Consider the following 27,761-nt stretch of genomic DNA (forward strand, 5'->3'; position numbering starts at 1 on the left):
TAGTTTCTAACGTGCATCCGGCGATAATACTTCTGTATGAAAATACGTCTCAAAAATATAAAACTATTGGTTCTTGCCTACATTATAAGCTCTCGCAAGATCATTTAGAATTTTTTTTCGGGGCAATACGAGCTCAAGGGGTTTCAACAAATAATCCTTCTGCTAAATTGTTTATGGTAGCTTACAAGAAACTTTTAGTTCATGCAAATTCAAACATAGTCGAAATGGAAATTGTCTTCCTTAGGATGACATAAAAATATTGCAAACTAATATACCAATTACATCCAAACTGTCAATCACAATATGAGAAAGATAAAGTTTTACTGGAACGCAAAGATACTGATTGATTTGCCTTCTGACAACAGTTGGTTAATGGACTCTGACCACGAATATTAAATTTATACTCACCTTAGTGAGTATAACAAACAAGTATAGAGGTTATATGGCGGGATTCGTGACAAGGAAAATTAAAAAAATTGTACATTGTGAGGAATGTCAAAATGCGTTGCTAGTAGATGATACTTCAAATTTATTAATTGTGAATAAAAATAAGGTGGCTGTAAAACCTTCTACTGATGTAATTAAAGTATGCTACCATACTGAAAAGATATTGAAGTTTAAACATTGGGTGTTACAAAGTAGGAAATCCTAAAAATTTTGCCAATGATCACCAATGTTTTGAAAGAAACAGAAAATTGTGTATTTTCTTCATTAGATGAACACGCCACTGATTATTATGTTGTAACATTTAACCATAAACACCTGTGATAAAATCCATTTGTAATACATTTTTAAAAGTCAGAATTCATCATGAATGTAAAAGGCCATGGCTCCTCAAAATATGTAAGAAATTATTTTAATAAACTGATTTTATTTAGTGGTCAATAGATGATAAAACTACGTGAAATAAAGCATAATTATTTTATGATTGTTGTTTTACTTTTCCCGTTATAATATCTCCATTATACTCTTATTTATATAATGTACAAATAATTATAAATAATTGATGCTTACTTCATAGTGGGACCAAACTGTGGTGTCGAAAAAAATTTGTACGTGCACGTACGAGTACTATAGGTTTTAGGCCATTTTAGGCGCTCGAAAAATGGCGTTGCGGCTCGGGCAGGTTAATTACGTTTTTTCTTGTTGTTGTTGTAAAGGACTCCGTATCGTTTTCCGAGTTTGTGGTTATTAGATTCGACTAGCCCGCGCCGGCCGCCATCCATCGCCAAGAGCGCCGTAGTATGCTTATTTTTATAATCAAATTGACAATTAGTACTCGTTCCAATATAATCAAATTATTTTGCATAAATTTAAGTAAATGAGTCGAGTCCAATTTGGTCCATTAATTTATGACACAAACACGATAAATATTTTTTGAAAGCTTAAGTTCATCGATATGGCAGTGGTACAGCTCTAGTACCTATCTATAATAGACGTATAAATGCCTATAGTAAACCGGCTTCATTGAAATGAAAGCCAACAGGCAAACGTATATCTGTCTCTATTGCAGATGTGGTTTTCTTTTAGAAGAGAGAGAATACCGATAGTTATATTTCGTCTTAAATAGAATTAGTATTCTTATATCTTGGTCCTAGCTATATCACTATATCATGACTCCTAGCGCCATCTAGATGCAAATATAGAACCCTCCAAATCCTGATTCCGACGCTCTTCCTTCGGACTTCGGTCCCCAGATCTCTGTTCTGTATCGTTGCCTCCACCACAGGCTTTACCTTTTTTACCTGTGGAAAAGGTTCGGAGTCACAGGCTCTCCCACAGGAGCTCTTATGTGGAAGAGCTCCACAGACCCCCTGTGTATGCTCATACCCACTAAAACCACACTTGCTCCCTCTTGGCCATTATAGGACTTTGCACTCATCGACCCAGAGCGCAGCGGTGTTAGAGGCCGCCGGCCGCGGCACTTTGTTTTGTACCTATTACATTTTGACCGCGCGCTTCCCAGATGGCGCTAAAGTAATAATTGCACACGGGCGCTGCATGGGCTAAAGACGCCGCTTCGACCGATATAAGCACCAACACTACTCCCCCGTGGATGGGTTCAGAAGGGAACCGCAGCTCTTGGTTTCACGAAGAGATTACCCAAAGTGCACCTTCTAGCTGGAGCGAGTGCACGAAGCGGGCGCACGGCTGGTGAGTGGGTGCTATTTTCCAATACTATTTTCGCTCGTACTATTCTCCAATAGGCGTCCACCCGCTTCATGCAATCCGCGTCAGCTGGAGTAGATCCTGAAACCCTAGTAATGTTTAAAACCAATGCATTTTCCAATCAACCTTTTTGTGACTAGCGCTTTGCCAACCTAAGCTTACACTAACAATAAACAAACCATCTAGATTCTTATGTCAGTAATGACAATTAGTTTTACAAAACGACAATAGTCGAGCAAAAATCATAAAAACATATTATGTTAAAGTAAATTACGAGTAATGGTGAAACAAAATGGGTCGTAGATGCGACAGGCAGCACATGCATGGCGGGAAAATCTGTTAGCTTTACTGCACACTGTGTGAGTATACTTGCCTGATAATAATTTAATATTCATTAAGTTTTTCAAGCTTAGGAACCGTCAAACCGTCAAACTATACCTTCTTCAATCAACTTTATTTGTAGATATTTTACTGGCTAAATATGTTGTTGTTACTATTGATAATTGGCTCATAGAAACTCCCAATGAAGTCTCTGCTAGCCGCCAAATTATTTTTTTATATTATAGTGCGAAAACGAGCAGGCGGATTAACTGATGGTAAGCAATAACCGCCGCCGTGGACATGGGTTACATATGGACATAGAATTAGGTATGCGCGTTCCCGTCCCTTTCAGAAAAGAGTTTCTGAGAGAGAGAGTTTTCTTTTTATAAAGATCCCTTATTTGTGTTGCTGCGGAAAAATTGGTGCAGCAATCTGATTCCAAAGTAAGATTAATTAATAGTAATGTAATAATTATTAAAAGCGGATAGAATAGAAAGTTGCTTTACAGATAGGTACGAGTACAGACAAACAGTCTAGACCAGATTAAGATCAAATATTAAATATCAAGTAAGTTTTAAAACCTAAAATTGCTAAAAGTGGCTCCGAAGCGGTATCGTTTCGTGTGCTCTGCCTACCCCATTTGGGAATAAAATTTCAGTTTTCATAATAAAATTACGTGTGCGGCGTTAAAATTTTTTTGAGAAAATAAGACAATAAATTTCTTGTAGCCTTATACTTTCTGGACCTGTTTCACCACTATTCGCTAAGTGTCTAATATTTTATGGGACAGCTATATCTGTAATGCCGCCTCTGTTTATAATGTTCGAATAAACGAAGACGGCATCACAGAATTCACATGAAATGCCACAAACAACAGAAAGTGGCGAAACTGACCCTGTTAATTGTCAGAAAGTCATTATTAAATAAATAAATAAATATCACGGGACAATTCACACCAATTGACCTAGTCCCAAAGTAAGCTTAGCAAAGCTTGTGTTATGGGTACTAAGCAACGGATAAATATAATTATATAGATAGATACATACTTAAATACATATTAAACACCCAAGACCCGAGAACAAACATCCGTATTTTTCATACTAATATCTGCCCCGACACGGGAATCGAACCCGGGACCTCAAGCTTCGTAGTCAGGTTCTCTAACCACTAGGCCATCTGGTCGTCTATTATTGCTGGACTCTACCCAATAACGACAATCGGGCAGGACCTGTGCGACTCACACCTCGAGGCACTAGCAAAATGGTTGAGCTGCAACGGCGAGACGTGGGGCGTGGGGCCGACGGCGGTCTTCGCGAGCGCCGCCGCGGTCTTCTTGTACAACGAGCTGGAAGCCACCGTGTTCGCGCCCGGCGACCACGCGCATGTCAGCCTGCTCGAGAAGACTCTCGTCGTAAGCTACAACAGTTCCACCATAGGCTACATCGTTGATTTCATTAACATCGTAACACTCTAAAGCAGTTTCGTAGCTCTCTGTTCCAAGATCTCCGCTACGATCTTGCTGATCTCCTAGTCCAATTTACTCGAAAAGTTGCTACTTGTAAGCTACATTATCAAGCACTGAGCTTGAGACTCGTCGAACCGTTGCAATCTGCAAATTCAATCTGCTAGATGATGCTCATTAGGTAGTTGTAAGGTGCACCATCATTATCAATGTCAGCATCAGCGACGCAAACAACAACTCCGTAGTCCTCATCAACAGATTTTTAATTATAACAATGACTTGGTCCCATCATCATCACCATCATCTTTAGGTATACAACAAATTGAAAGGAATTGGAGTCTAACAACTGGTAGCATGGTGTAAGGTTGTGTCACTCTGAAGATGAGCTCTGGTTGAGTTCGAAACGCGTCAGTGTAGTGTGGTGGTGGGATAGATGGGTTTGTGTGATTTGTGTGTGTCCTTACAGTGTGAAGGTGGAGGAATTGCATGAACACGCATATTTTGCATAAGCTTAGCTATCATAAGGTCGCGGGTGAGCAAGGAAATTCTTTTAGTTCATTGATATGGACCTCCGCAAAGTAACGCCTGATTCAATAAATTAACAAATTGAAAGCCAGCATGTTCGTGCCATATTTAAGGCTTGCAAGGAACGCGTTGTGCCGTTGTCACAAGATAACGCGGACGTCAGCCGGCTCTATATTTCGCAGCTCATTCTAAGCTGCAGTATGATTAACATCAGTTTCACCATAAACTACTATTTAGTTACCAATGTCACTTATATTGCTATTCCCTTAACCTATGTGATCATGGCCTGGCATTATTTTATGCTTTGTTTGCCATATCCTGTTAAAAGATCTTCATTCTGTTTAGGTTTAGACCGTTGCTAATGAGATTCACTGTGGCCCACAGTCCTCGATGGTGGTTGGGATGTTGGCGCTGATGGTCCACATCTGGGTCTGCTCCATGCGGTTTTTCCAGTATTATCTCGACACCCTTATAAAAGATGTAAGTGTTATATGGAATGACCACCTACAAATATTTGATATTCTATACACGAGTCTAGGTTAGAATGATGAGGTGGTAAAACGTGCAGATTAAAATTCCGATAGTTCATAAGTATTCTTGAAAATTGTATAGTTCCTGAGAGCGTGCGATAGACGAATTCTTTAAAAACGAAGTCGCAGGCAACACCTAGTAATTTATAATTATTTGACTGACAAACTCTTTGTGATTACTATAGGGAGGGGGGCACATTTATACAGTACCAATATTTCAAAACCAAGAAACGCTATGAAGTCTGGCACATCACTAGAACGCTCAAGGAAAGTCAGATGTTCCAAATTCTGACGCTGGGGACATTGGATTCTTCTCAATTGCAGAGCCCCAACGTTCTCCTGGAGATGACAACGGCCGGGCTCCTGGGCGGCGGGCAGACGGACCTGGTGGCCCTCGGTCCCCTCACCCGCTTCCTCAAGCAGCAGCAGCCCCAGATCCACATCACGCTGTGCTGGTTCCTCTCCCTCTGTTATGCTGACTACGTCAGGAAGCACTACTGCACCAGATTCAATATGCCGTATTTGGAACAGTGGTTGGTGTGTTGGTTGGATGCTTGACTTGTAATTATAGACGTGGTCGGTATTTATAAGTGGCGTAAGTGTTAAAGTTTTTTGTGGTGGGTGACACCTTGTCTTCGCAATAAGTTCTATTATCGTAGTGGGCCGCATTAGCCATCTGGGCGTCCTGGGCGAGTCATGCCTTTGGCGTCCTTTTAGATACGAAAAACGACAAAATGACTGCTCGTGTTAGACATAGAATATTCATACTCATACTCAGTCCTAGGAGATAAGTCTATAAGTTAATACAGATGTAACGCGTAATTATGGTTTTCCATCCGGAAAAGTCGGATCTCAATCGGAAGACGACGGACCCGAAGTGTCAATCAATTATTGTATTCAAGAAGTGAAATTTTTTATTTAAATTTTTATTTAAATGTTTATATTTTAATTTTTAGTGTTAAATGAAAAATGAAAAATATACGGCTTTACGATGGGCACTGAAGCTAATTTAGTTAGTACGATAAATACGGTTTTTTCTCATAAATCTGTACGCTGAGTCGAGTTTTCCGTAAGAACGATAAAAATAGGTGTTGAAATTAAGTGGTTAACCCAATCATTGCTGAGTGCCTGATTACGTACTTTGCCGCAATGCCGACGCTTCTGTAGACTGACGCCTGTCGGAGTCCGCGGCATCCAGATAAAGCTAAATTAGACGTCCATCAGCATCTGCAATTATACTTGGTTCCACCAAGATGCCGATGGGCGTTAATGGCACTGAATGGGTTGAGCTGGCGCGCACGGTGCCCTGTAGTGCCAGGCGGCCCGGTCGCTCCCCCCCAAAGACGGGACTGAGTGCCCCCCCCTCTGCAGGCAAGCGGAGCTGCACGAGCGCGCCGGAGCGCACGTGCGCAGCACGATGGCGCGGGTGCACAGCTTCGTCGGGGGCGTGCAGCGGCGGCTGCGAGGCTTCGCGACGCCGGCGACGACTGAGGCGCACACGTAAGTTAAACGTCTAACGTCAGTGGCGCCGCAGCAGGGCTGCTACGAAATTTGAAAATCGTAGTTCGTGGCGTTCGGTCCCTCTGACACTTATACTATTTAAATACGAGAGCAAGAGGGACGGTACGATACGAACTTCGATTTGCGAACTTCGGAGTAGGCCCTCAGGACCAAATTTGGCGACGCCCTTTGATGGCATCCTATTATTCACTATTATATCACACAGGCCACTGATGGTATATAATCTATTCGCTTATGTCTGTAGCTGGAGGCAATCTTCGTTATCTCTAACATAACACACATCTATTCTAGTCTATTCTATTGGCCTGTGATTGTAGCTATAGACGATCATTGTTCAATTTATTGGCACGCCAATCCAACAGCAGTCTATTCTATTTACATGAGACTGCAGTTTGAAGCAATCATTATGTTCACTAGACACTTCAGCCGACCAGCTACCTATTTTGTTCACAGGCAAATATAATATACTGCTGGAGGATTGGCGTGCCATGCAGCGAACAATGATTGTCTTAATATATATTATATTTTTGTATTGTTTTTAATTTTTATTGTTTATTAATTCTACGTTTCTCCTGTCTGTTATCTCTGCCACCTACATTAGTCTGTTCATATTTATTAATTTCTCAGAAATTGGTTGTCTGGAAGAGATCGCTTTTTAGCGATAAGACCACCTATTGTCTACCTGATTTTTTTCTATTTTTGTAATGTCTCTGTATTGCTTTTGGTGATCAATAAAGAATATTTGTATTGTATTGTATTGTCTATAGCTAGCGTCAAAATATTATTCACTAAATGGCATGTCAACCCTTCAGCAGTTTATTCTAATTGTCTGTGACTTGACTAGTTATATAGGCAAATATAATTCACTGAAATGGCACGTCAACCCACCAGCAGCAGCAGTCTATTCTATTTGCCTGTGACTAGTTATAGGCAAACATTGTTCACTGAAATGGCACGTCAACCCATCAGCAGTCTATTAGTTAAGAATAGATAGAATTGTTCATTGAAATGGCACCTTAACCCACCAGCAGTCCTTTTTGCCCGTGACTGTAGCTATAGACAATCATTGTTCACTAGAGTGGCACCACAACCAACAAGCAATCTTTTGCGGAGGTCAGCGGCACAGTCAGCCGCGTGTCCTGGGCCGACGGCTGCGGGGGAGGGAGCGGGACAGCACTATCCCCCGAGAAAGAGATGTGTGTGCGACTCGTCGGCCAATCCAGTGAAACGGCAGCCGATGCTATCGAGAAACTCAGAGCTTATATTAAAGTAAGAAGACTACACGATGATTTTGAATTGATGATCAGGAAATGAAAGATATTTACTACCAACCAATATTAATTAGATTGATGAGGTCTCACGCAATTACCAACCATACTGTTTAATTAATTTCAGTTAATGATTACATGTAAATGACAGAAAAATAAAAGTGTAGTTTGCGACTCCAAACGAGACAGCTATTGATTACTGAATTTAAAAAAATGGTACCTGATCGTCGCCTAAAAATCATCATGTAAGTACAGAAGAACGCCAGAAGGGAAAGGGTCTAATTGAATGAAGTAAATGTGACGACTTAAGCCTAACATAGGGTGCGAGATATATCGTGCAAGTTTTAGTTATACATTGCTTTCGATAATCGATTCGTACTAAAGTGATTTGCGAATGTCTCTCTGTCTGTCTGTCTGGTACCTCTTCACGATTGGGATGAAATGGGAAAGCCAGGATAGTTGTTTCCTGGATAATTGTGCAGTTCCTGCGGGATAGCGATAAACTTTTGCAGGTGGTAGGACCTTGTGCAAGGTCCGCCCGGATCGCTACCACCATCTTGCTCGCTAATCCTACCGTGAAGCAGCAGTGCTTGTTGTTTCGGCGTGGAGAGTAAGACAGCCGGTGAAATTACTGGCACTTGAGGTATTGCATCTTAGGTCTCTAGGTTGGCAACGCATCTGCAAGATCTTGCAGATGTTTATGGGCGGTGGTGATCTCTTACCATCAGGAGACCCACTTGCTCGTTTTCCATCCAGTAGAATAAAAAAAAAAGAATTCATCGGGCAACAGCGTTAAGTTATATTCTTTTTTACAGGCGACGCGATGTTCCTGCACTGGGGGTCATCCTGAAACGGGTCTGTGTAGCATCGGGCACCTCACCCCTCAAGAAGGTGACAAGTGAGGAGCAGCTCTGGTGGTACCTTGCAAACTTTGAACGAACCCGTTGAACTCACTTTCTTTTCTTGGTTTTTGAAGCTTCAAACAACTCGACCCGGCCGTTTCTGTAGGTAACCGGCGGAGCGAGCGATTACATAAATACTTAGCTCATTGCACGTTTAAGACGTCCAGTTTACGTTGTGTTGTTGGTAACCCACGCTATGTATTACAAAATTACTCGCCGCGTCGCTATAATTGGTGGCTGGGCCGTTACTGTAAACCGGAGTGACGAATTTCAAAAAATAGAATCTTTTGAACGCTACCGATGCATAAAGTTGCCCAAAGCTGCAGGGCTACTACGAAACTCGAAACTCGAAGTTCGTATCGTACCGTCCCTCTCGCTCTCGTATTAAATAGTATAAGTGTCAGAGGGATCGCATGACACGGACTTCGAGTTTCGAGTTTCGTAGTAGCCCTGCTGTCATTCCTACAACGTCCAGCGTCAGTAACCCTTAATAAGGCCCCATTTACTGGAGCATCCTACCACAGAATCAAAAGCAGCTATCGAATACATGCCTGACAAATAATACTTTTATAGCTAGTCGTACTTTCAATAATTACAATGGTAATTATGACGTATTATGTAATGAATAAGGTTCAGTTTCCAACTCAATGCAAGTGGTCGCTAAATTGCCTCTATCTTAAGCTTTAGGTTAAAGCTTTAGTTTCCTGGGATCAGCGGTGCCGTCATATAGCGGACGTAATTGATACCGCTCCTCCTCCTCCTCCCATAGAGCGGTAACTGACACCGCTCTCTAGGAAACCAAAGCTTTAGACTTCGGTTACACGTTCATTTAGTATTGTCTAATGCGCTGACCACTCCTCTGATATTCATTATTGCTTTCTACCCTCGTCTTACACCGTGTGACAGAAAGAAATGGTGAAAACTATTGTGATTTCAAGATTGTTAGACAACAAAGTCTTTGGAGTCAGAGTTCAGTTCATTATTTTGGCTTTCTGTCATTCACATTGGATCGACGAATACAGGAAACGTTTAATTTTCATCAATCTGGACCATCACTCCGTCAGTCTGCGAGGGGTTACTCGGTAATTCTGTCGTCATTCTGACCGGAAAGATGGACTGAACTGTCGCCGGAATAAATGTGTAACCGATGTCAAAGTGTGCGCTCGAATTTCAAATTCGCTTTTGGCATAATAATTCACTTGAGTCAATGGAACTTACGTATTCGCTTTTGCTTTTCGAAGTTGATGATCATGGATCTTCCTTTAACCTCGTATAATATTGATCTTATTGCAATTTGAAAACTATCAAAGAAGCTCTAATTTGATCATAGTTACTCCGGTTTGCGATATAGGAAAACATTTTTCTCAGTAAATTACTTCTTTGATGAGCACCCTGACTGATGGCTTACTGAGATAGGGTTGGTGAGTTTACAAAGCAAATATCCCTGTCTAACCAAAATGCGTGTATGCGAAAGGGATATCTTTATCCGCACTAAACACTAAGGGGCTGTTTCATCACCCATTGATTTATTTTATTTGACGGAATGTGATGCCTTCTCCGTCTATTCGAACAAAACAAACAGAGACGGTATCACATTTACCTGTCAAATAAATTTAATCAATGGATAGTGAAACAGGGGGTAAGTGTGCTAAATCTTGAAGTAATCAAATAAATTAAAGGACCTTGTTGGGTCAGGTGCTACTTAAAGTGACTAATAAATGTTCTTCCTTCTATTATAATGTGTTTTTATTTCCTATGTTGTTCTTCTTCTCTTTTAAAATATGGCTTTTCTGTCCTAATTAATAGGACAATTTCGCCAGTGTCAAAGTAAACTCTCTTTGAGAGGGACGTTGTACGGTGGTTGTAGTTTTTGCAACTTGATAGTAAAATTCCAGAAACCACGTGGACACAACTTGCGCATTAAAAAATGTCAGACACGAGAGAAATATAGAATTTTGTGATCACTGTTAAGGTTAATCGTCGCATAAAACACTATCAAAATTATACTTCAACTAGCCAAAGAAACAGAAATAGCAAAATTAGATATTGTCTACATCCGCCATGTTCGAATGCTACAAATCGAATATCTACAAAGCTTTCAATGAGGGTTTTCACAGAGAGGAAATATCGCTAGATGGCGTTACTATCGTAAGGTCCGTTTGACGTTTGCTAGTGATTGGTTAAATAATTAAATGAGCCAACCGCGAGCAAACGTCAAACGGACCTGACGATACTAACGCCATCTAGCGATATTACACCTCTGTGAAAACCCTCATTTCACACGGCGAGAATAATTTAGAATATCTTTGCAGTACATATTGCAGTATCGACCGAAAAGAAAGTTCTTAGTTCGTTATTTCTTTTTTGTGCACCTATATTGTTTTTAGAGCAGAGTCACAAAATACCTCTAAATATTAAACGCGCAGAATACCAGAATCGCAAAATCCCAGATAAGTATGACATACTTTTACTTTTCTTTTTTATCATTTCATTAATGAGCGAGCCCCCATGAGGCTGACATGATCACCTGGAGTGTTCAAAGCCTCAAAAAAAATGAAAAAAAATCATTTCATTAGGTTGAGGCATTGATTAAAACAAGATTTATTTAAAACAAATGTCAGACTCGCCTGCAATGGCTGATGCAGGACGAGTCTACGCATTTGAGTATTTATTTACTAATACAACTCGATTACAAGCTCTAACATCTATAACGATACAGACCACACAATATATATCCAAAACAAACAAACATACAAAACAATAATGCACAACAAACCTTTCAAAATATACGCTCTGTGGGTATATGAACATTTTAATATTTTTTTTATAAAAACATTCAACATTTAAGCTACTGCATGGCTACACTATAACATGTATTTATTACTTGTGAACACGCTACTTTTTTGAAATTACATGATATTTCATTATTATATTATATCTATGAAATCACAACTCTACATTTTAAGGGCTATTAGAAACGTGAGAGAAAATGCTACGTATATGGTTATAATTATGTATATTTATATGAGCAATTAACCTAATTGCCTATTAAGCAAATATGAAATTCAATTAAGTTGATATATGTGTCAAGTATTATATTAAGGTACCTGCTAAATATCGATAATTTATCTTATGCGTATTATGAGTGGGATATATCTACAAATATGAGATCAAAGTTTTGCTCTAGTATTATGATAGTGTATGAATCGCATTCACAAGACATTATTAATATATTTGTACGGAAAATATATATCCTAAATATTTTATTATAAGATTATTTATGTACGAGTATATACTAAAATCTTACACGTTGTTTGCACACGACTATGTTGACCAGATTTCAGTAAGCTATTTATGTGATCCCATTAAACTTCATTGTACACATATATGTACACCGAATAAATAAGTACCTATACAACATTTCTATATTCATTGCCCGAGAATACAGAAATGCTCAGAAACTCTAATATCTTAAAGATATTTGTATGCAAGCGTATTCACAAATGATTGCTTGTTATATGTTACATACAAAAGCATCAAAATATATATTATATGTATTCATATCTCAACAGAAGAGCCCACACAAAGTTTATAGTCTTTCCAGCACATATCGTATTTACAGAACATGTATATCTAAATATATCTAAATACGATAAACACTATATATACTGAGCGGCAAAAAATCTGGCCCTCAAATGTATGCAATAATAGGTAATTTTGTATGGAGAGTGGGCCAAATTTTGTACCGCTGAGTATATTTTCGTTGTATAATATATCTCTGAATATCTTTTATGGCTAACATAATTTGGTTTAGTAATTAGGCAAAGTTACAAAATTGTAAACGAATATCATCAGATATATCCCTTGTATTATTAGGCTAAAATGGCTTATAACTGTATATGACATATAATAATATACTTATTTGAATAATATTCTTCTATACTTAACATACCTACTACCGAGTTTAACACTATAATATATTAAGTAAATATTTGGCTTTAAACTTAAATTCGAGTTTTACGTAGTGAAAGCAGTAACTTTTTACAAAGCATGATTATTGTTATCCTTGGTGCGTATTTTTTTATCTAAAACTTTCAATTACTTACCCTAAGTACTTACCACTAGAAAACAGAAACAAGCCGACCATATTTGCACAACATTTTATGTGCATTTGAAGATGGGGAATACCTTAAATAAAACTTATACGTTATCCCGGTCAGAGGTCCTACATTTGAAAAGACAGTCATTCAATGAGATTTATCTCTTGATCTAAGATCTCTTGTCATAAAATGATTGCGCTTCAAAATGAAAATAAAGTTCTTAGCATGTGAAGGGGTGAGGTTTTCTAAGATTCTTCCACGTATTCAAGCATCGCTTAATGTAAGAACAAGATTTGTGAAGGAAAAGGAAAGTTCTCATGAGGGGGTAACTATGAGGTTCTTCGAGAAATGAGTGTACAATGCCAGTTCCTGGAGTTGCAAGCAACTGCTTATGATCGGGTTGTACACTTGTTTTCCATTTACGTGGAAAAAAAGATTAGGGAGAAGCCTAAGAGGACTGAGATCTACGAAGACGGAGGTTTTGTGGTCTACACCAGCCACTCGACGGTGGGTTTTGTCTCCAAGGAAGGCTCGAGTGGCGCCAGCAGGTGCTCCCGTCACAGGCTGCAGAGCGCCGGGTCTGTCGGTGGTATGGACGTCTCCTCTGGGCTCATGATGGTCTTGATGCGCTGTGAAAATAACAATTTATCTACAATCTTACAGTGATTATCATCAACAACATTTTAAGAGCATCACTTTTGTCGGTAGAGTCATTATTATCGCAAAATAACAAAAAATTATAAAATCCCTAAATATTTTTTTTCATTGCTTATTTTTCGTGTCTTTTTTATATAGGTAATTTGAATTTTATAGCGCATTGGTTTTACTGTAATGCTGTTATTTTTTATTGGCAAACAAATAAATCACCTGCGTTTTTCATGTAGCAGCCTTTTGTCTACTTACGACGAGGTTTTTTCTTGTTATTACAGAGAGCATTTTATTATTTCTTATCTCTAAGTCCTTCCAGTATACATGACGTTATATGCGTTCATTTTATGAATTAAATTCGGGGTTCCGCGTACCTTGATTTTACCGAAGCTCGATATTTCGGCACAGTTGCATGCGCCATGATCACGAGACGACACAACCTTGTGCAAGGTCCGCCCGGATTGCTACTACCATCTTGCTCGCTAATCCTGCCGTGAAGCAGCAGTGCTTGCACTGTTGTGTTTCGGCGAGGAGAGTAAGACAGCCGGTGAAATTACTGGCACTTGAGGTATCCCATCTTAGGCCTCTAGGTTGGCAACGCATCTGCAATACCCCTGGTGTTGCAGGTGTCTATGGGCGGTGGTGATTTCTTACCACCAGGAGACCCACTTGCTCGTTTGCCATCCAGTCGAATAAAAAAAAAACTGCAACAACATGCAACTGTACCGAAATATCGAGCTTCGGTAAAATCAAGGTACGCGGAACTATCGCTTTTTTTAACATTTAAATTTATAATAAAATTTATTATGGTGCATACGACATGTAGTGTGAGTGCGTGCAAATCATAATCTCGCATAAATAAGGAACAAAGATTTCATCTATTTATATTATTATACTCAGTCTAGAAACCGAAAGTATTTCATCATCATCATCATCATGTCAGCCGAAAGACGTCCACTGCTGGACATAGGCCTCCCCCCAAGGCTCTCCACTCAGACCGGTCTTGTGCTTTCCGCATCCACCGCGATCCCGCGATCTTAACCAAGTCGTCGCTCCATCTTGTTGGAGGCCTACCGACAGCTCGTCTCCCGGTCCGCGGACGCCATTCGAGAACCTTCTGGCCCCATCGGCCATCCGTCCTGCGAGCAATGTGCCCCGCCCACTGCCACTTTAGTTTCGCAATTCTTCGGGCTTCAACCGAAAGTATTTGTCGGTTACTAATCTATGAAAGTATATTTACGAAAATATATTTTGTAGAAAAAAAAGTTTTTTATTTCAAAAATTGTATAATTTTGATACTTCTTACCCCTAGTAAGTACGCCACCCCTAATTCATTTTGTTTTATATAATTTCGCAAAACCAATATGTACCGATTCGTAAAAGACATCTACCTTCCAAATTTTAAATTTGTGACAACCCTTCCTTACTTGCGTAAACACCTATACAGGCTACGGTATCGCTCAAAGGCGTCGGCCTACTGTAGGGAAAACTTGTTATACTGTGCCGGTAATATGTAATACGAAACCCACTCACGTGAACGAAATTTCCTGGGGTAATGATGAACTTGTACAGCATGTAGAGTGGGATGCAGGAGACAGTGGTGCCGGTCATGGCCCAGCCCACCGTGATGGACCAGGGCGGGTACGAGTACTCGCCGCCCAGCATCTCCTCGTGGGCCAGTAGGGAGAATACGAAGAGCACCAGCAGGAATACAGGGCTGGTGGACAGGACATACGTTATCAATAGACATGCTGGCTAAAGTTTGAACAAGAAGAAGAGATAAATTACGGGGTATATAAAGGGGAGATAAAGAGCGAGTACTAAGAACGAAGTGTATGACAAGGATGAAGTTATACCTACTCATTTCGTTAGTTTTGCTCTATATAGAAGTTGACGAAGTTGTTGATGTTATAGGTATATCGCTAGATGTCGTTAATATCGTCAGATCCGTTTGAGGTTACAGTCTTGCGTTTGAGGTTACAGATGATTTCTTTGACAAACTTATAGAATGTCACCCTGACATTTGTAGCGAACTGGTTCAACCCTGGTTCGCGCGTCAGTTCCTTCTATCGAAAATACAAACTGAAACATAGATGCACAGAAAAACCAGAAAAATTGACCAGCGCTGGGAATCGAACCCAGGTCCTCAGCATTCCGTGCCGCGTGCTATACCGCTACACACCACCACTGGACAGGAGTACAGACACGAATTTCTCCTATGCACCACATATCTCAGCTTGTTTGTTTCTTATTTAGTCACTTAAGCAGCGACACTAGCGACATCTATGCTGTAGCCCTCATCGAGAAACTTTCAGCACTCCATTGGAATTAACCGCTCACCCGGACAAGAGATGTCGTTATTAAGCAATCAAATTAAGATTGTTTTTTGGAGTCTTTTTGTATTTTTTCTTTCAACTCCAAATTTTGTTACTTTTACGGTCATCCCGTAAAACCCATATCGCAAATACAAACTGAAACATAGATGCACAGAAAAACCAGAAAAGTAGACCATCGCTGGGTTTTACGGGATTGGAGTTGAAATTAAAAAATACAAAAAGACTCCAAAAACCAATCTTAACCATTTCCTTCTGTACAACATACAATTTTGTGAAGAAATAAGCTACGCGTTGACCAGTTCACGTGTACAATCGAGGAAACTGAATCGCGTACCAAAGTAGAACCTTTTCATAATCATAAATCATAATAGGTAATCAATTTCACTATGATTTGTTTGGCAAATGTTTGGGATGTCAACATGACATTATGTTAAGATTCCAACCAACACGCTTCAGTTTTTTGACAGCACAGATGTGGGGAATGTCCTAATACCTGATATAAGACCAGCAAGCTCTCCAAAACCATCCGGGCGTGTGTCCCAGCATGCTCCTCACGTCCTCAGAGAACCGGTCGACCCCGTACACCCAGCAGACGCCCGCGGCCTCAGCGAACACCACGAACAGGATGGCCAGCCCGGGGCCGTACACGTTCAGGAGGTCTACCAGGTACACACCACCCTGGGGAGATGGAGACGAAGAATGAGGTGTCTGGCAAACAGATAGATGGCGCCATTGACGAGAGCATTTGAGGTTACAGACTCTATACTACCTACGAAGGTGCATCTAGCGCTGTCCCACCTCTCAGAAAACTCATTAGACAGTAGACCAACGATTATTCAGAAAGATCTAAAAACACAAATTAAATAATTTATGGAATCTGGCGTTACCTTGCGGAGGTCCATATCAATGAACTAAAGAATTTCCTTGCTCACCCGCAACCTTATGATAGCTAAGTTGACGCAAGATATGCGTGTTCATGCAGATGCAGTTCCTCCACCTCCGCACTGTAACTTAAATTTAGCTATCATAAGGTCGCGGGTGAGCAAAGAAATTCTTTTAGTTCATTAACATAAATTAACAAAAACATTACCTTTCACTAAAATATATCTACATGCTTTCGGATGGTAAGTTTCTTTGCGAACTACTTTAGGCGTTCATGTCGTCACAGTGTCTATTTGTTTTTGTTTTTATGTGCTTGATTTTAAATTGGTCCCACTAAAAAACAGCAACGTTATGCTGGGTGGGACCCAATATAATACTATGCTGGGCCGCAAAAAATCTGGCCTTCAAATGTAGGTATGCAGTGGGCCAAATTTTGTGCCGCAGAGTTTATTTGATTTTATGTATGTGTATGTACGAGTAAACTGTTTATTGTACAAAAGAGAAGAAACAAAATATAGTTCACAAACTTTTGGGATACTTGTACAAAGATGGATGTATCCCTTTAAGGGATCTCTACCAGTGAACCTTTGAGTGGATGAGAGGAGCAATTAAGATAGGAGAAACCGACAAAGAGTCAGTTTAAAGGCCCACTACCCCATACCATACCATGACTGTAATAGGAATGTGTCAGGTAAAAATATATTCTTTGACTAGCCGTTACTCGCGACTCCGTCCGCGCAAAATTCGTTCATCGCTATCCCGCGGGAAATATGCAATTTTCCGGGATAAAAACTATCCTATGTCCTTCTTCAGGATTCAAACTATCTGTTTACTGAATTTTATCTAAATCGGCTCATTGGTTTAGACGTGATGAAGTAACAAACAAACAGACTTACAAACAATACAATAAAATATAAATAAAATTTACTAGTGTTTACCCGCGGCTTTGCACACGTAAATCATTAGATCCAGCAGCTGAATTGAAATTTCGGGATTTTTTAAAATTCCCGTGGGAATTCCCGAAAATTAAATCGTGGTTTTCTTTGACGTTACATTAAAAACAATCACGTCAAATTTCATTACTCTAAGCCCAGCGGTTGTTATTTCGAGATTTTATCCCTATCCCAAGGGAATATCGGAATAAAAAGTAACCTATGTTGTATTCCAGATGTCCAGCTATCTACATACCAAATTTTGTCCGAATCCGTCCAGCCGTTTCAGCGTGAAAGAGTAACAAACATACTCATTCACTCACAAACTTTCGCATTTATAATATAAATAGAATTGATCACCAAAAGCAGTACAGAACAGAGACAATACAAAAATAAAAAAATCAGGTAGACAATAGGCGGTCTTAACGCTAAAAACAAACAAACTTTCACGTTTATAATATAAGTGGGATTGAAAAGTAGAGACTATGTCCACTAGCACATTCTGTACCTGACACCGTTCTTATATTATTACGGCTATGGTATGATACGATGTAGTAGAATGAGACCTTAAGAGCAGGGATGAAACGGATGTGGTTTTATCGAGCAGAAAGCGGAACCAGATGTTTTCAATTTAGTTTATCGGAACCAGAAACGGAATCGGAACCGAAAACGGAACCGAAAACGGAACCGGAACAGAATCGGAACCTGAGTGATAGATACTCGTAAGTGGACGAGATATGTTAAGGGTAGGTCTACTAAACCTGAGGGTCTTTTGCGTAACGTTTCTGACACTCACGATCACAATCAAATGATAGTTTTCGCACACAAAACTCTCATTAGATTGTGATTGCGAGTGTTAGAAAAGTTACATAATTAGCCTTCTGTTTATTTTTAATGTACGCCGCTCATGTGTAGTCGCCGCGCTAAGCATTTAACATCCGATATAACTTCTGTTTCAAAAGTAACGGAACCGGAACCGAAACGGATGTGTAATACCAAACGGAAGTTCCGACTTAATGGAAACGGAACGGGCTTAAGAGTCGAAAATAGTGGAAGCTAAAACACAGATTGATGATCATGACTTATTTCCTTCTGTTGTATTTTCATGTGTATCCAAAATGTGTAGATAATATCTTGTTTCTCTCTCTAAATTAAACAAATAGTCTTATCCGAGATTGATTCCACGAATCACACGCCGGCCACTAAACAGGCCATCCATCCCTGCGAATAAAACGGGGTCTAACATCCCAATATATTACCCGCTATCAGTGGCATTACAATAACTGCATTATTCATTCCCTCGCGGGATGACCGCTGCGATACGAGTCACGCTCGCCTCGATGGATCGAGGTACATAAATTGTTTAGCTTGCGTTACGGTCACACTCAAGGTGTGTAATGGTAACAACCATGGAACAGGAGGAAATAGCATGTTAACGAAACACGCTGATCATAACTTTATTTATGTGTTTGCCAAATAAATAAATACTTAATATTATAAATGCGAAAGTGTATGTTCGTATGTTTGTCCGTTTTTCACGTCGAAACTGAGCGACGGCATAGAGATAGTTGATAGGCCAGAGAGTGACATAGGCTACTTTTTATCCCGTAAATATGGCCAGTTCCCGAGGAAACAGCGCGCGATAACCGAATTCCATGCGGGCGAAGCCGCGGGCGAAAGCTAGTAAATAAATACTTAATTTACAACAAGTTTTCTCAATTTCTAGGTCCAATTTGAATTTGATAATACGAGTAGCTTTCGGTAGTTCGGTGGTTGTATTCATGTAAACCTTTTATTGTGCAAAAATAAAGTAAAATTAATTTACAAACTTTGTTGACACAATGTTTAGAGGCGAACAAATTTACCTACTACTTTTCTTAACCTTTAAGTTCCTTTTGCAATGCAATATTTTCTAATCTAATGTCTACATTTTTCTACATGTCGGTTAATGGCTACATTTTTCTACATTCATCCGATACAATTTAAAACACGATTTCTGATAAACAACCGATCATATCTTCGACGGCTCCTCAAAATTCTTAAACCGACAAAATATTAATACTCGTTTTAAAGACGTAGATAATTAAAATTTATTAAAACCCGCCTACTAAGTAGGTGAAGCATTTCATAAATTCTTATTAGATTTACAGTCCAATGAACCAATCGGGGGTAATTGAAACGACCAAATTATTGGGAAGGTTTTTGAAAACCAAAAAGGAATGATAGTTGAACTGCGGTACAGAAGGGGCATAATGATACATTTTTATACGTAAGCGTAAAGGGAGGGTGAGGAATTGCTAAATATGCAAAATAAGAAATTGGAAGTCGTTGTCGACATAATCCTTATGTTTCTCTGACGAAAATATATGTGTGCTAAGGTTTAATATGATTTTTCGTGACATTTGCGTGTTTAAAATGGTTCTACATTGATGATTTAGCGTTGTTGAGTAGGTAAATATTAATAATTATACTAGTTTCGGTAGCGAAAAGTATAATTATTAATATTTATTACTCTCACAAAATTACAAAACATTTGAAGTGAGTTTTGCATTTGCCGAAATACGTTGTGCCTATACGTATATACGGTAAACAAATATAGCTGTATACTCGTACACCTAAAAATGAAAATAAAATTCCAATATATTGAACCATTAATAAGTAGTTGGCCCTTGCGCTTTGTAAGGTTCCGTACTAAAATTCAGCTAACATTTAGTAAGTTTTAACGTTCTGTTCTTCTATTTATTACACGTTAACTTATAAAATAGCTGCAGCGTCATGGCTAGTACAGCGTTTTTTCCCTCATTACCGTTTCACCATGTATTATATTGTAACTATTATATGTCAATTTATAACAGCCGTTTGGTATGTACTAAGTATTATTATAAAAAGCGTTTTGACCGCTCTCTTAAACGCCATTACCATCCCGTCTTTATTAGCACAATGAAAGGACAATTTGCAAGAATTTTTATCACCCTAGATTAAGCATCGGTACTGTCTTTTGTTTGATAAAAAGTTTGTGTGTGTGTGTGTGTGTTAAGTGTGTGGACCTCCGCAAAGTAACGCCTGATTCAATAAATTATTTAAAAAGTGTGTTTATAAACATGGGATGGTAATGACGTTTAACGGAGCAAGCAAAACGCTCGAACATTCATCCGAATAAGTTACTTATTCAAACTTCATTACCATCCCATGTTTATTAACACACTTTTTAAGCAATTAGAATTTTCTTACACTAGACACTTAGAATTTAGGATCACTTACGTAAGTAGTGGTGGGTAGGGCGCATATGTAGATGAGGCACAGTAGGACGGCGACGAAGATCTCGCGGTGCCTGCCCAGGGCGCGCGGGTACTCGTCGCAGAGAGCCGTCGTGATTGCTTCTAGACCTAAACGAACCACATTACATCGAGTGCTTAGGGAGACGTTAGCAGGACCAACTCTACGTACCTATACCCTGAGTACCTAATTGATAATGGATCATTCACAAGCACATTCAAGTAAACTCCCACATTCTTTATTTTTGAAGTCGAATAAAGGTCGAATAAATATTATTAGTACTTAGGAGCTGTTTCACCATCCATTGATTAACGTTAACCGACGGTTAAATGTGATGCCGTCTCCGTCTATTCGAACAAAACAAATACAGACGGCATCACACCTAACCGCCAGTTAACACTAATCAATGGATGGTGAAACAGCCCCTAAATCTGCTAAAATAAAAGGGATCTATTTCAAATTCTTACCTCCAAATGTGCTGTCCAAGCCCAGCGTGATCAGCATGAGGAAGAAAATGATGGCCCAGAAGACGGAGCCCGTCATGGTGGCGATGGCTTCCGGGTACACGATGAACACCAACCCTGGGCCTTCCAGCCCCACCTCCTCGATGCTCTTGTGCTGGACGTGAGCCATATACCTTAAAAGGTCAAATCATCACCAATAATAACATTTTAAATAGTTCTTACGAACTAAGTGATAAAAACAAAACTACAGACTATCATGGTTCTCTGCCTTTTTCCAACTCACTAAAACAAACCTAACCTAACCTACTGTGTTTATATAAAAGCATAAGAAAATACAATGAGAAAAATTTTTGGTTTCGGAGAAAATTGAGAGTTGGAAAATGAAATAGTTGGCAAATGAAAAATTTGGCAAACAATGATTCTGCGAAAAGGAGAGATACCACTATCATTCGGTGTATTAAAGAACTTTATCTTCTTAGCAAAAAAAGTCTGCAGCCTTGAGTACTTGATACTTCCGCGCGTTCCTAATATCAAGGGTCAAGATTCTTCAATCAAGTCAAGATCTGTCAAGACAGTCAGACAGATGAATATACTGACAGACAGCAAAGTGAACCTAAAATGATTCTTGTGTTCTTTTTGACGTATGTACAAAACTCTAAAAATGACTCCAAACATCATGGTACAGAAGGCTATGATGCTAATAATCAGTAGAAATATCGGCAAATAAAAACAAAATAAAATAGATCCGTCGAAGTACAACATAACAAAGAACAGTCTTTAGTTAAATGTGTCATCCTGATCATCAAATCAGAATAAAACAGCAAATACTTACTTAAGTCGCACACAAACACTTTCATTACAATTTTTCCGTAACTGCTTAATAACACGGATTGTAATGTTAAACAAATATGTCTTGAAATGATGTCGCATCTATTGAACTCACCCCAAAACAGAAAAGATGACAAATCCAGCGAGGAAGCTGGTGAGGCAGTTAATGGAGGAGGTGATGAGGGCGTCGCGGTAACAGTTGTTGTTGAACTTGTTGTAGCTGCTGAGCGCTAGCAAGGTGCCGAAGCCTGGGCCGAGCGAGAAGAAGATCTGGGAGGCTGCGTCGATCCATACCTGAACGGGGTCACTGATAAACTTGACAAGTTCATGCTGGTCCCCATTTTTTATACTCATTATTTAGAATAAATTATTGTTAAAACTTGCACAAACATTACCATACAATCATAAAAAAAATTATGAAAAACCTTTAGTTACATGGGTGTTCCATCCTCTACGGAATCATACCCGAGTAATTCCAAAACGCGTTGTCTGTCTCCCGGAAAATATATCTGATGATAGTGAAGTTAAAGTACCTTAGAGTTTTTCAACTTGTGCCATTCTGGAGTGAGGTAGTACCGGATGCCCTCGGTGGCGCCGGGCAGGCTGACTCCTCGCGCCAGCAGGATCAGCAGCACCACGTACGGAGCCAGGGCAGTGACCCAGACCACCTGGAATCAGGGATCTTAGAGCCACTGATGCTTCGAAGTGATGTCAGTTAGGGCAGTGGTGGGCAAACTTTCTTCATGGGGGGCCAGAAAGTTACAGATATTTTAGAGGAGGGTCAAGATTACACCGTTCTATTTTATACTTTTTTATGCTTTTGCCAAATAATGAAATTATATTACGATCGCGGGTCATATCAGTAGGTAGGAACGTCGGCGGGCCGGATAAAATCCCTTCGCGGGCCGGAGCTGGCCCGCGGGTCGTACTTTGCCCATCACTGCACTAAGGTATGGCTGTGTGTTGTTATTGGGTATTAAAGTCTGGCCAGCAGTTTTTTTAGGTGGCCATTATTTTTAAAGTCTGAAGCGCCGGACCTCTACTTAGAGGTACTTACCTAACTACTAAATTTGTGTCTGCAAACAAGAAAGGCTGGCCGACCAACGCGTTGGCGGGCAAATACAAATGCCTTGGCTGGCGGATCACCTAGTAGACGGCCTGGGTTTGAACAGCCTTGGAAAGAATTGTTTGAAATGAAAATATTTTAATAAATAGGTATCAATTGAGTTTGCGCAGTGGTTAAGCAATTAGATACTATAAAATCTATCATTACATTTGCTTGTCCAAATCTATATTGTCCTGATAGACTTTGGGCCGGTCAATCAAAGAAAATTGTAATAGAATAGCAAAGTTAAAAATCCTAAGATTCTGAACATGAAACTACCGTGAGACTCACTCATATGTAATGATATTGTACCAGATAACTCACGTCCTATGATTCTGTTCTGTTTCATAATGTCTTTCTGCTTTAAAGGATAGGTAGAATACCTTGCCAGTACTCCGAACCCCTTTCCACAGCGAGAAGTAGACGAGCACGAACACTCCGAAGACGCAGAGGGCGAGGGACGGCTTGATGGGACCCATGTAGTCCAGCCCGTTGGATCGATGCTGTTCCAAAACGTTCCGCCTGCAAGATATCTTAAATATTAAGCAAATTTTTGGAAATATATATTCTAAAAAAAAGCCGTGGTGGCCTAGTGGTTTGACCTATTGCCTCTCAAACGATAAGTCGTGGGTTCAAACCCCGGCTCGCACCTCTGAGTTTTTCGAAATTCATGTGCTGAATTACCTTTGAAATTCACTACGAGCTTTGCGGTGAAGGAAAACATCGTGAGGAAACCTCCACAAACCTGCGAAGCAATTCAATGGTGCGTGTGAAGTACCCAATCCGCACTGGGCCCGCGTGGGAAGTATGGCCCAAGCCCTCTTGTTCTGAGAGGAGGCCTGTGCCCAGCAGTGGGACGTATATAGGCTGGGATGGATTTGGATGGATATATTCTACTAATACATGTGAGAGTGTGCTTAGTGCATCTATTGGCAACTACGACAACGGACAGTGAACAACAGTGCACTGCGGTGTAGCCAAGAAGAAATTACCACATGATTTTCCCAAGATTGTCGTCATAAAGGTTCACTATTGATTCTAGTTCTTCTAAGCACTACTGTGTCAAAAGTGTAGCGACTTAAAAGAGAAATGGGAAATTTTGCATGAAGACGATGGTGATATTTTAGAGAATAATACTGTCGTATAAGCAATGAAAGCTGTGGTGGCTTAGTGGTTTGACCTATTGCCTCTCAAGCAGAGGTTCGTGGGTTCAAACCCTGGCCCGCACATCTGAGTTTTTCGAAATTCATGTGCGATATTACATTTGAAATTTACCACGAGCTTTACGGTGAAGGAAAACATCGTGAAGAAACAATTCGCACTGGGCCTGCGTGGGAACTACGGCCCAAGCCATACTGAGAGGAGGTCTGTGCCCAGCAGTGGGACGTAAATAGGTTGGGATGATGATGATAAGCAATGTAAAAGTTATCAATCATGGAATGAGTTAAAGCTAGAAACCTATTGTTATAAGTACACGAGCCACTCACGTTTAGTTGAGGTATGCCAGCAGGGCTACTACGAAACTCGAAACTCGAAGTTCGTATGGTACCGTCCCTCTCGCTCTCGTATTAAATAGTATAAGTGTCCGAGGACCGCCCGACACGAACTTCGAGTTTCGAGTTTCGTAGTAGCCCTGCTGATATGTTTTGAACGAAAACATCCCGATCACAATTTCGTCTTATGAGTTCTCTTGTCCGCCGGTTAGAATATACAAAATTAAAGCTTTTTCGCAAATGTTTCGCTTCCTATAGCTTTAATAAAATATGCATCTATTAATAGTATTTTATGCAAAAGTTGTATAACAGGGTTCAAAAAAGGTGAGTGTGTGCGTGAGTTAAGATGTGAGCTTTAGCGAACATCGTAAGAAAAAGACGCCACGAGCTTTTTTTTACTTACTTATACAACGTTGCATACAATACCTTTCTTCGACTGGGTACTTATTAATTACAATACAAAATTAGAGAAATAGTAAACTTTTAAAAAGTATGGCAAACGCAGAAGGTAAACAACAATAAACAAGTGAGAAATGAAAATTTTGTTTTTGATTAACGTTTACTTGCCAGTGATGATGTTAAAAATATGCGTTACTTATGTTGGCAGGCTATGGATTATGTTCGGAAAGTTTTTATTCTGTATAAAAGCCATATGAAATATGTAACTGGCTGCACCTTAGCCTTAGCCGTAAGTGGTTGCAGTATCGTTTTAGCAACATTACGATACAGTGCTGTTATGGGGAATAGACAATATAGACTTTTCCAGAATCTTGTTATGTATGTTGTTATATTCCTGTTCGTGATTAAGTAAATCACATATTACAGTATAGGAGTAGAAAAATATTATAAAATTCAATCTCAAGCATAAAATTAGGGCCGTACTTACTCAAAGAACTCCTTGGCCGGGGTAGAAGAGTTGGGATTGGTCTGAGGTGAAGTGACGGGCGAACACAGGGGCGTGTTCCATTCGTTGTCGCAGCTGGTCCAGGGAAGGACCGAGTTGATGGAGGCGAGGGAAGCCACCAGGTAGTACACCGCCCAGCCGATGATGGTGTTGTAGTACATGCCCATGTAGATGTCGATCATGCATATCGCGTAGCCTACTCCTGTGGACAAAATGCTGTGAGAGTGGCGTCGCTTGGTGGACAAGGGCGCCGGTGCATAGAGAAAGAATCGGGCCCTTACCCTCTCTATCCACGTAGCTTGAATTTATATTGGCCTTAAAGATTAAAGATAGGAAAAAGAATTAAAGAGTCTGCTCACAAGATTTTTTCTCTCTTTTTCTTTTATGTTCCTCTCTTTTCAAAGCTTTCAAGGCCCCTGAGCTCCGGGTCCTTGGTGCACTGCACCACCTGACTTAACGATAGCTACGCCACTATGTGTGGAAGATTATACTGAGATAAATAAGCGTAAGGTTGATTGGAAGAAATTGCTTTGAAGCGATAGCGGCTATTGCTCGCCTTGTATTTTTTCTTTAAGTGCCTGTATTCTGTATTGCTTACTTTGTTGTGGTGTTAAATTAAGTTCAAACTTAATTAATTAAAGACTAGCGTTTCGTAGCAATAATTAGTGAGATTAGTGTTCTTTTGTTTTTACCGACTGTTTATCTGCGTATTTCTGTTTCTTTGGTCCTCTCGAATGGGCTAATACTAAACTTGCATTTGATACCCATATCCTTGCATTGTTACCTACTTAGTTATTCTATGCTACAATAAAAAAACCCACATCCATATTTATTTTCGAGGATAACATTTTGAAATATTACATTCCGACAGTTTCTATAGACGAATGTTGCTTCATATTTTGCGAACCGTCCAGTCATTTAAGCTACAAAGAAGACTAAAGAAACAGGCATACATTACGTTCGAAGAAGAAAGAAAGAAGGAAAATACATTTATTCATAACACAAGATACAACAATAGTATTAAGTACAAATAGACGACACGTCGGAAAGTATGTGTCATTGCGGTTGTGAATCGGACACTGGCTCAGCATAATGCTGAAGCGTTAATAATAAACACCCCAGCGTTGATTGTCAGCCAGCACCGTTGGTGACCCTTGGACCGCTACAAAGATAAACATAACTCATCGGGCAGTCGGGTAAAAAGAGTTTTCGCTCCCATCATTCTAGTTCAGTGTTTGTCAAACTGTGGGTCACGACCCCCCGGGGGTCGCGGATGCCCCTTAAGGGGGTCGCGGTATCTTTATAATACTCTCGCCGTTATTGTGTATGATTATTCAATGCTTGTATTATCAACGTAAGATAATACAAATACTTGTAAGTGGAGGTAAGCAGGGGGTCGCCAATATTTTTCAAACCAAGGGGGGTATGTCCTGAAAAAGTTTGAAAAACACTGCTCTAGGTCAACGTCCTCTTTTAACATAATCCGTATCCTTTGTGAACAGTCTGCTGCATTAAAATATGCCACGTCTTATTGGCCCTATTAAGTAAGGTCGTATCATGCAGATTTCACATAAAACCAAACGTCGTAAAGTAAATAACACAATAAGTAAAGAAGTGATAACAATTCATTTAAATAAATGTTTTCAAATGTATGTAGCTGGAGTTATGTCGTCTTGTAGTGTTCTGTCGGTGTGTTTGCGAATGTCCTGAATTCGTGTGATTGTCGGTGGCAATGGCAGTCGATTCTTCACAGAATCCCAGCTCCGTCCTCGCAGCCAAGTGCTTTAATGTGCCTACGTCCATCCTTAGGGACACTGCTCTTATGACTGAGATCTGTACTTTTACTTTTAGCCAATAAATTATTTGAGAATAAGCCTTTCCCATAAAGTAAGAGTCGTAGTAAATATTTATTTACGCACGATTTGTTGTGTCAGATATTGGTGCTGGTGATTATACTTAATAATAAGAAGTGCACTGCAACGGACAGATGACCATAAGGATTAATTGTTTCAGTATCAGGCATCAGCACAAAGCCAATCTTCAAAGATCGCACAAAAAAGCACAAAGGCCGACCTTTGCACAGCCTGGCATTGAC

The 27,761-nt window shown here is 39.9% G+C and overlaps 2 protein-coding genes across 4 annotated transcripts in view; one reads left to right on the forward strand and one right to left on the reverse strand.

Moving 5' to 3' along the window:
* Window positions 1-2,377: 2,377 nt before the first annotated feature.
* LOC141437509 (uncharacterized) lies at window positions 2,378-10,437 on the forward strand. Of its 3 annotated transcripts, none has more exons than XM_074100931.1 (7): window positions 2,378-2,528; window positions 3,716-3,901; window positions 4,862-4,957; window positions 5,332-5,540; window positions 6,379-6,507; window positions 7,608-7,797; window positions 8,612-10,437. In XM_074100931.1, the coding sequence occupies exons 1-7, from the start codon at window positions 2,493-2,495 to the stop codon at window positions 8,696-8,698; spliced, it is 933 nt and encodes a 310-aa protein (XP_073957032.1). In that variant the 5' UTR covers window positions 2,378-2,492; the 3' UTR covers window positions 8,699-10,437. The 3 variants fall into 3 exon arrangements, with proteins under 3 accessions (XP_073957032.1, XP_073957034.1, XP_073957035.1); XM_074100933.1 differs by having other exon boundaries at window positions 7,647-7,797; XM_074100934.1 differs by lacking the exon at window positions 2,378-2,528 and having other exon boundaries at window positions 3,815-3,901; window positions 4,823-4,957; window positions 7,606-7,797.
* Window positions 10,438-11,298: 861 nt separating this feature from the next.
* Window positions 11,299-27,761, reverse strand: part of SerT (Serotonin transporter) — a 45,860-nt gene continuing 29,397 nt past the window's right edge. The window contains exons 5-13 of the mRNA XM_074100928.1: window positions 25,649-25,868; window positions 23,653-23,791; window positions 22,698-22,832; window positions 22,280-22,458; window positions 21,340-21,509; window positions 20,858-20,982; window positions 16,276-16,460; window positions 14,980-15,163; window positions 11,299-13,427 (exon numbers count right to left, since the gene is read on the reverse strand). Of these exons, the coding sequence (XP_073957029.1) occupies window positions 13,356-13,427; window positions 14,980-15,163; window positions 16,276-16,460; window positions 20,858-20,982; window positions 21,340-21,509; window positions 22,280-22,458; window positions 22,698-22,832; window positions 23,653-23,791; window positions 25,649-25,868 (1,409 nt within the window). The 3' untranslated portion in view covers window positions 11,299-13,355. The remainder of the gene's footprint in view (window positions 13,428-14,979; window positions 15,164-16,275; window positions 16,461-20,857; window positions 20,983-21,339; window positions 21,510-22,279; window positions 22,459-22,697; window positions 22,833-23,652; window positions 23,792-25,648; window positions 25,869-27,761) is intronic.

Source organism: Choristoneura fumiferana, chromosome 17 (assembly GCF_025370935.1).
Source record: "Choristoneura fumiferana chromosome 17, NRCan_CFum_1, whole genome shotgun sequence".
In the NCBI taxonomy this organism is placed as follows: Eukaryota; Metazoa; Arthropoda; class Insecta; order Lepidoptera; family Tortricidae; genus Choristoneura; species Choristoneura fumiferana.

Coding starts and splice junctions, on each gene's coding strand:
- LOC141437509 (XM_074100931.1), top strand. CDS start 2,493: ATGGCGGGAAAATCTGTTAGCTTTACTGCACACTGT. Junction 3,902..4,861: donor TGCTCGAGAAGACTCTCGTC/GTAAGCTACAAC, acceptor TGTGGCCCACAG/TCCTCGATGGTGGTTGGGAT. Junction 6,508..7,607: donor GCGACGACTGAGGCGCACAC/GTAAGTTAAACG, acceptor TGTTCACTAGAG/TGGCACCACAACCAACAAGC.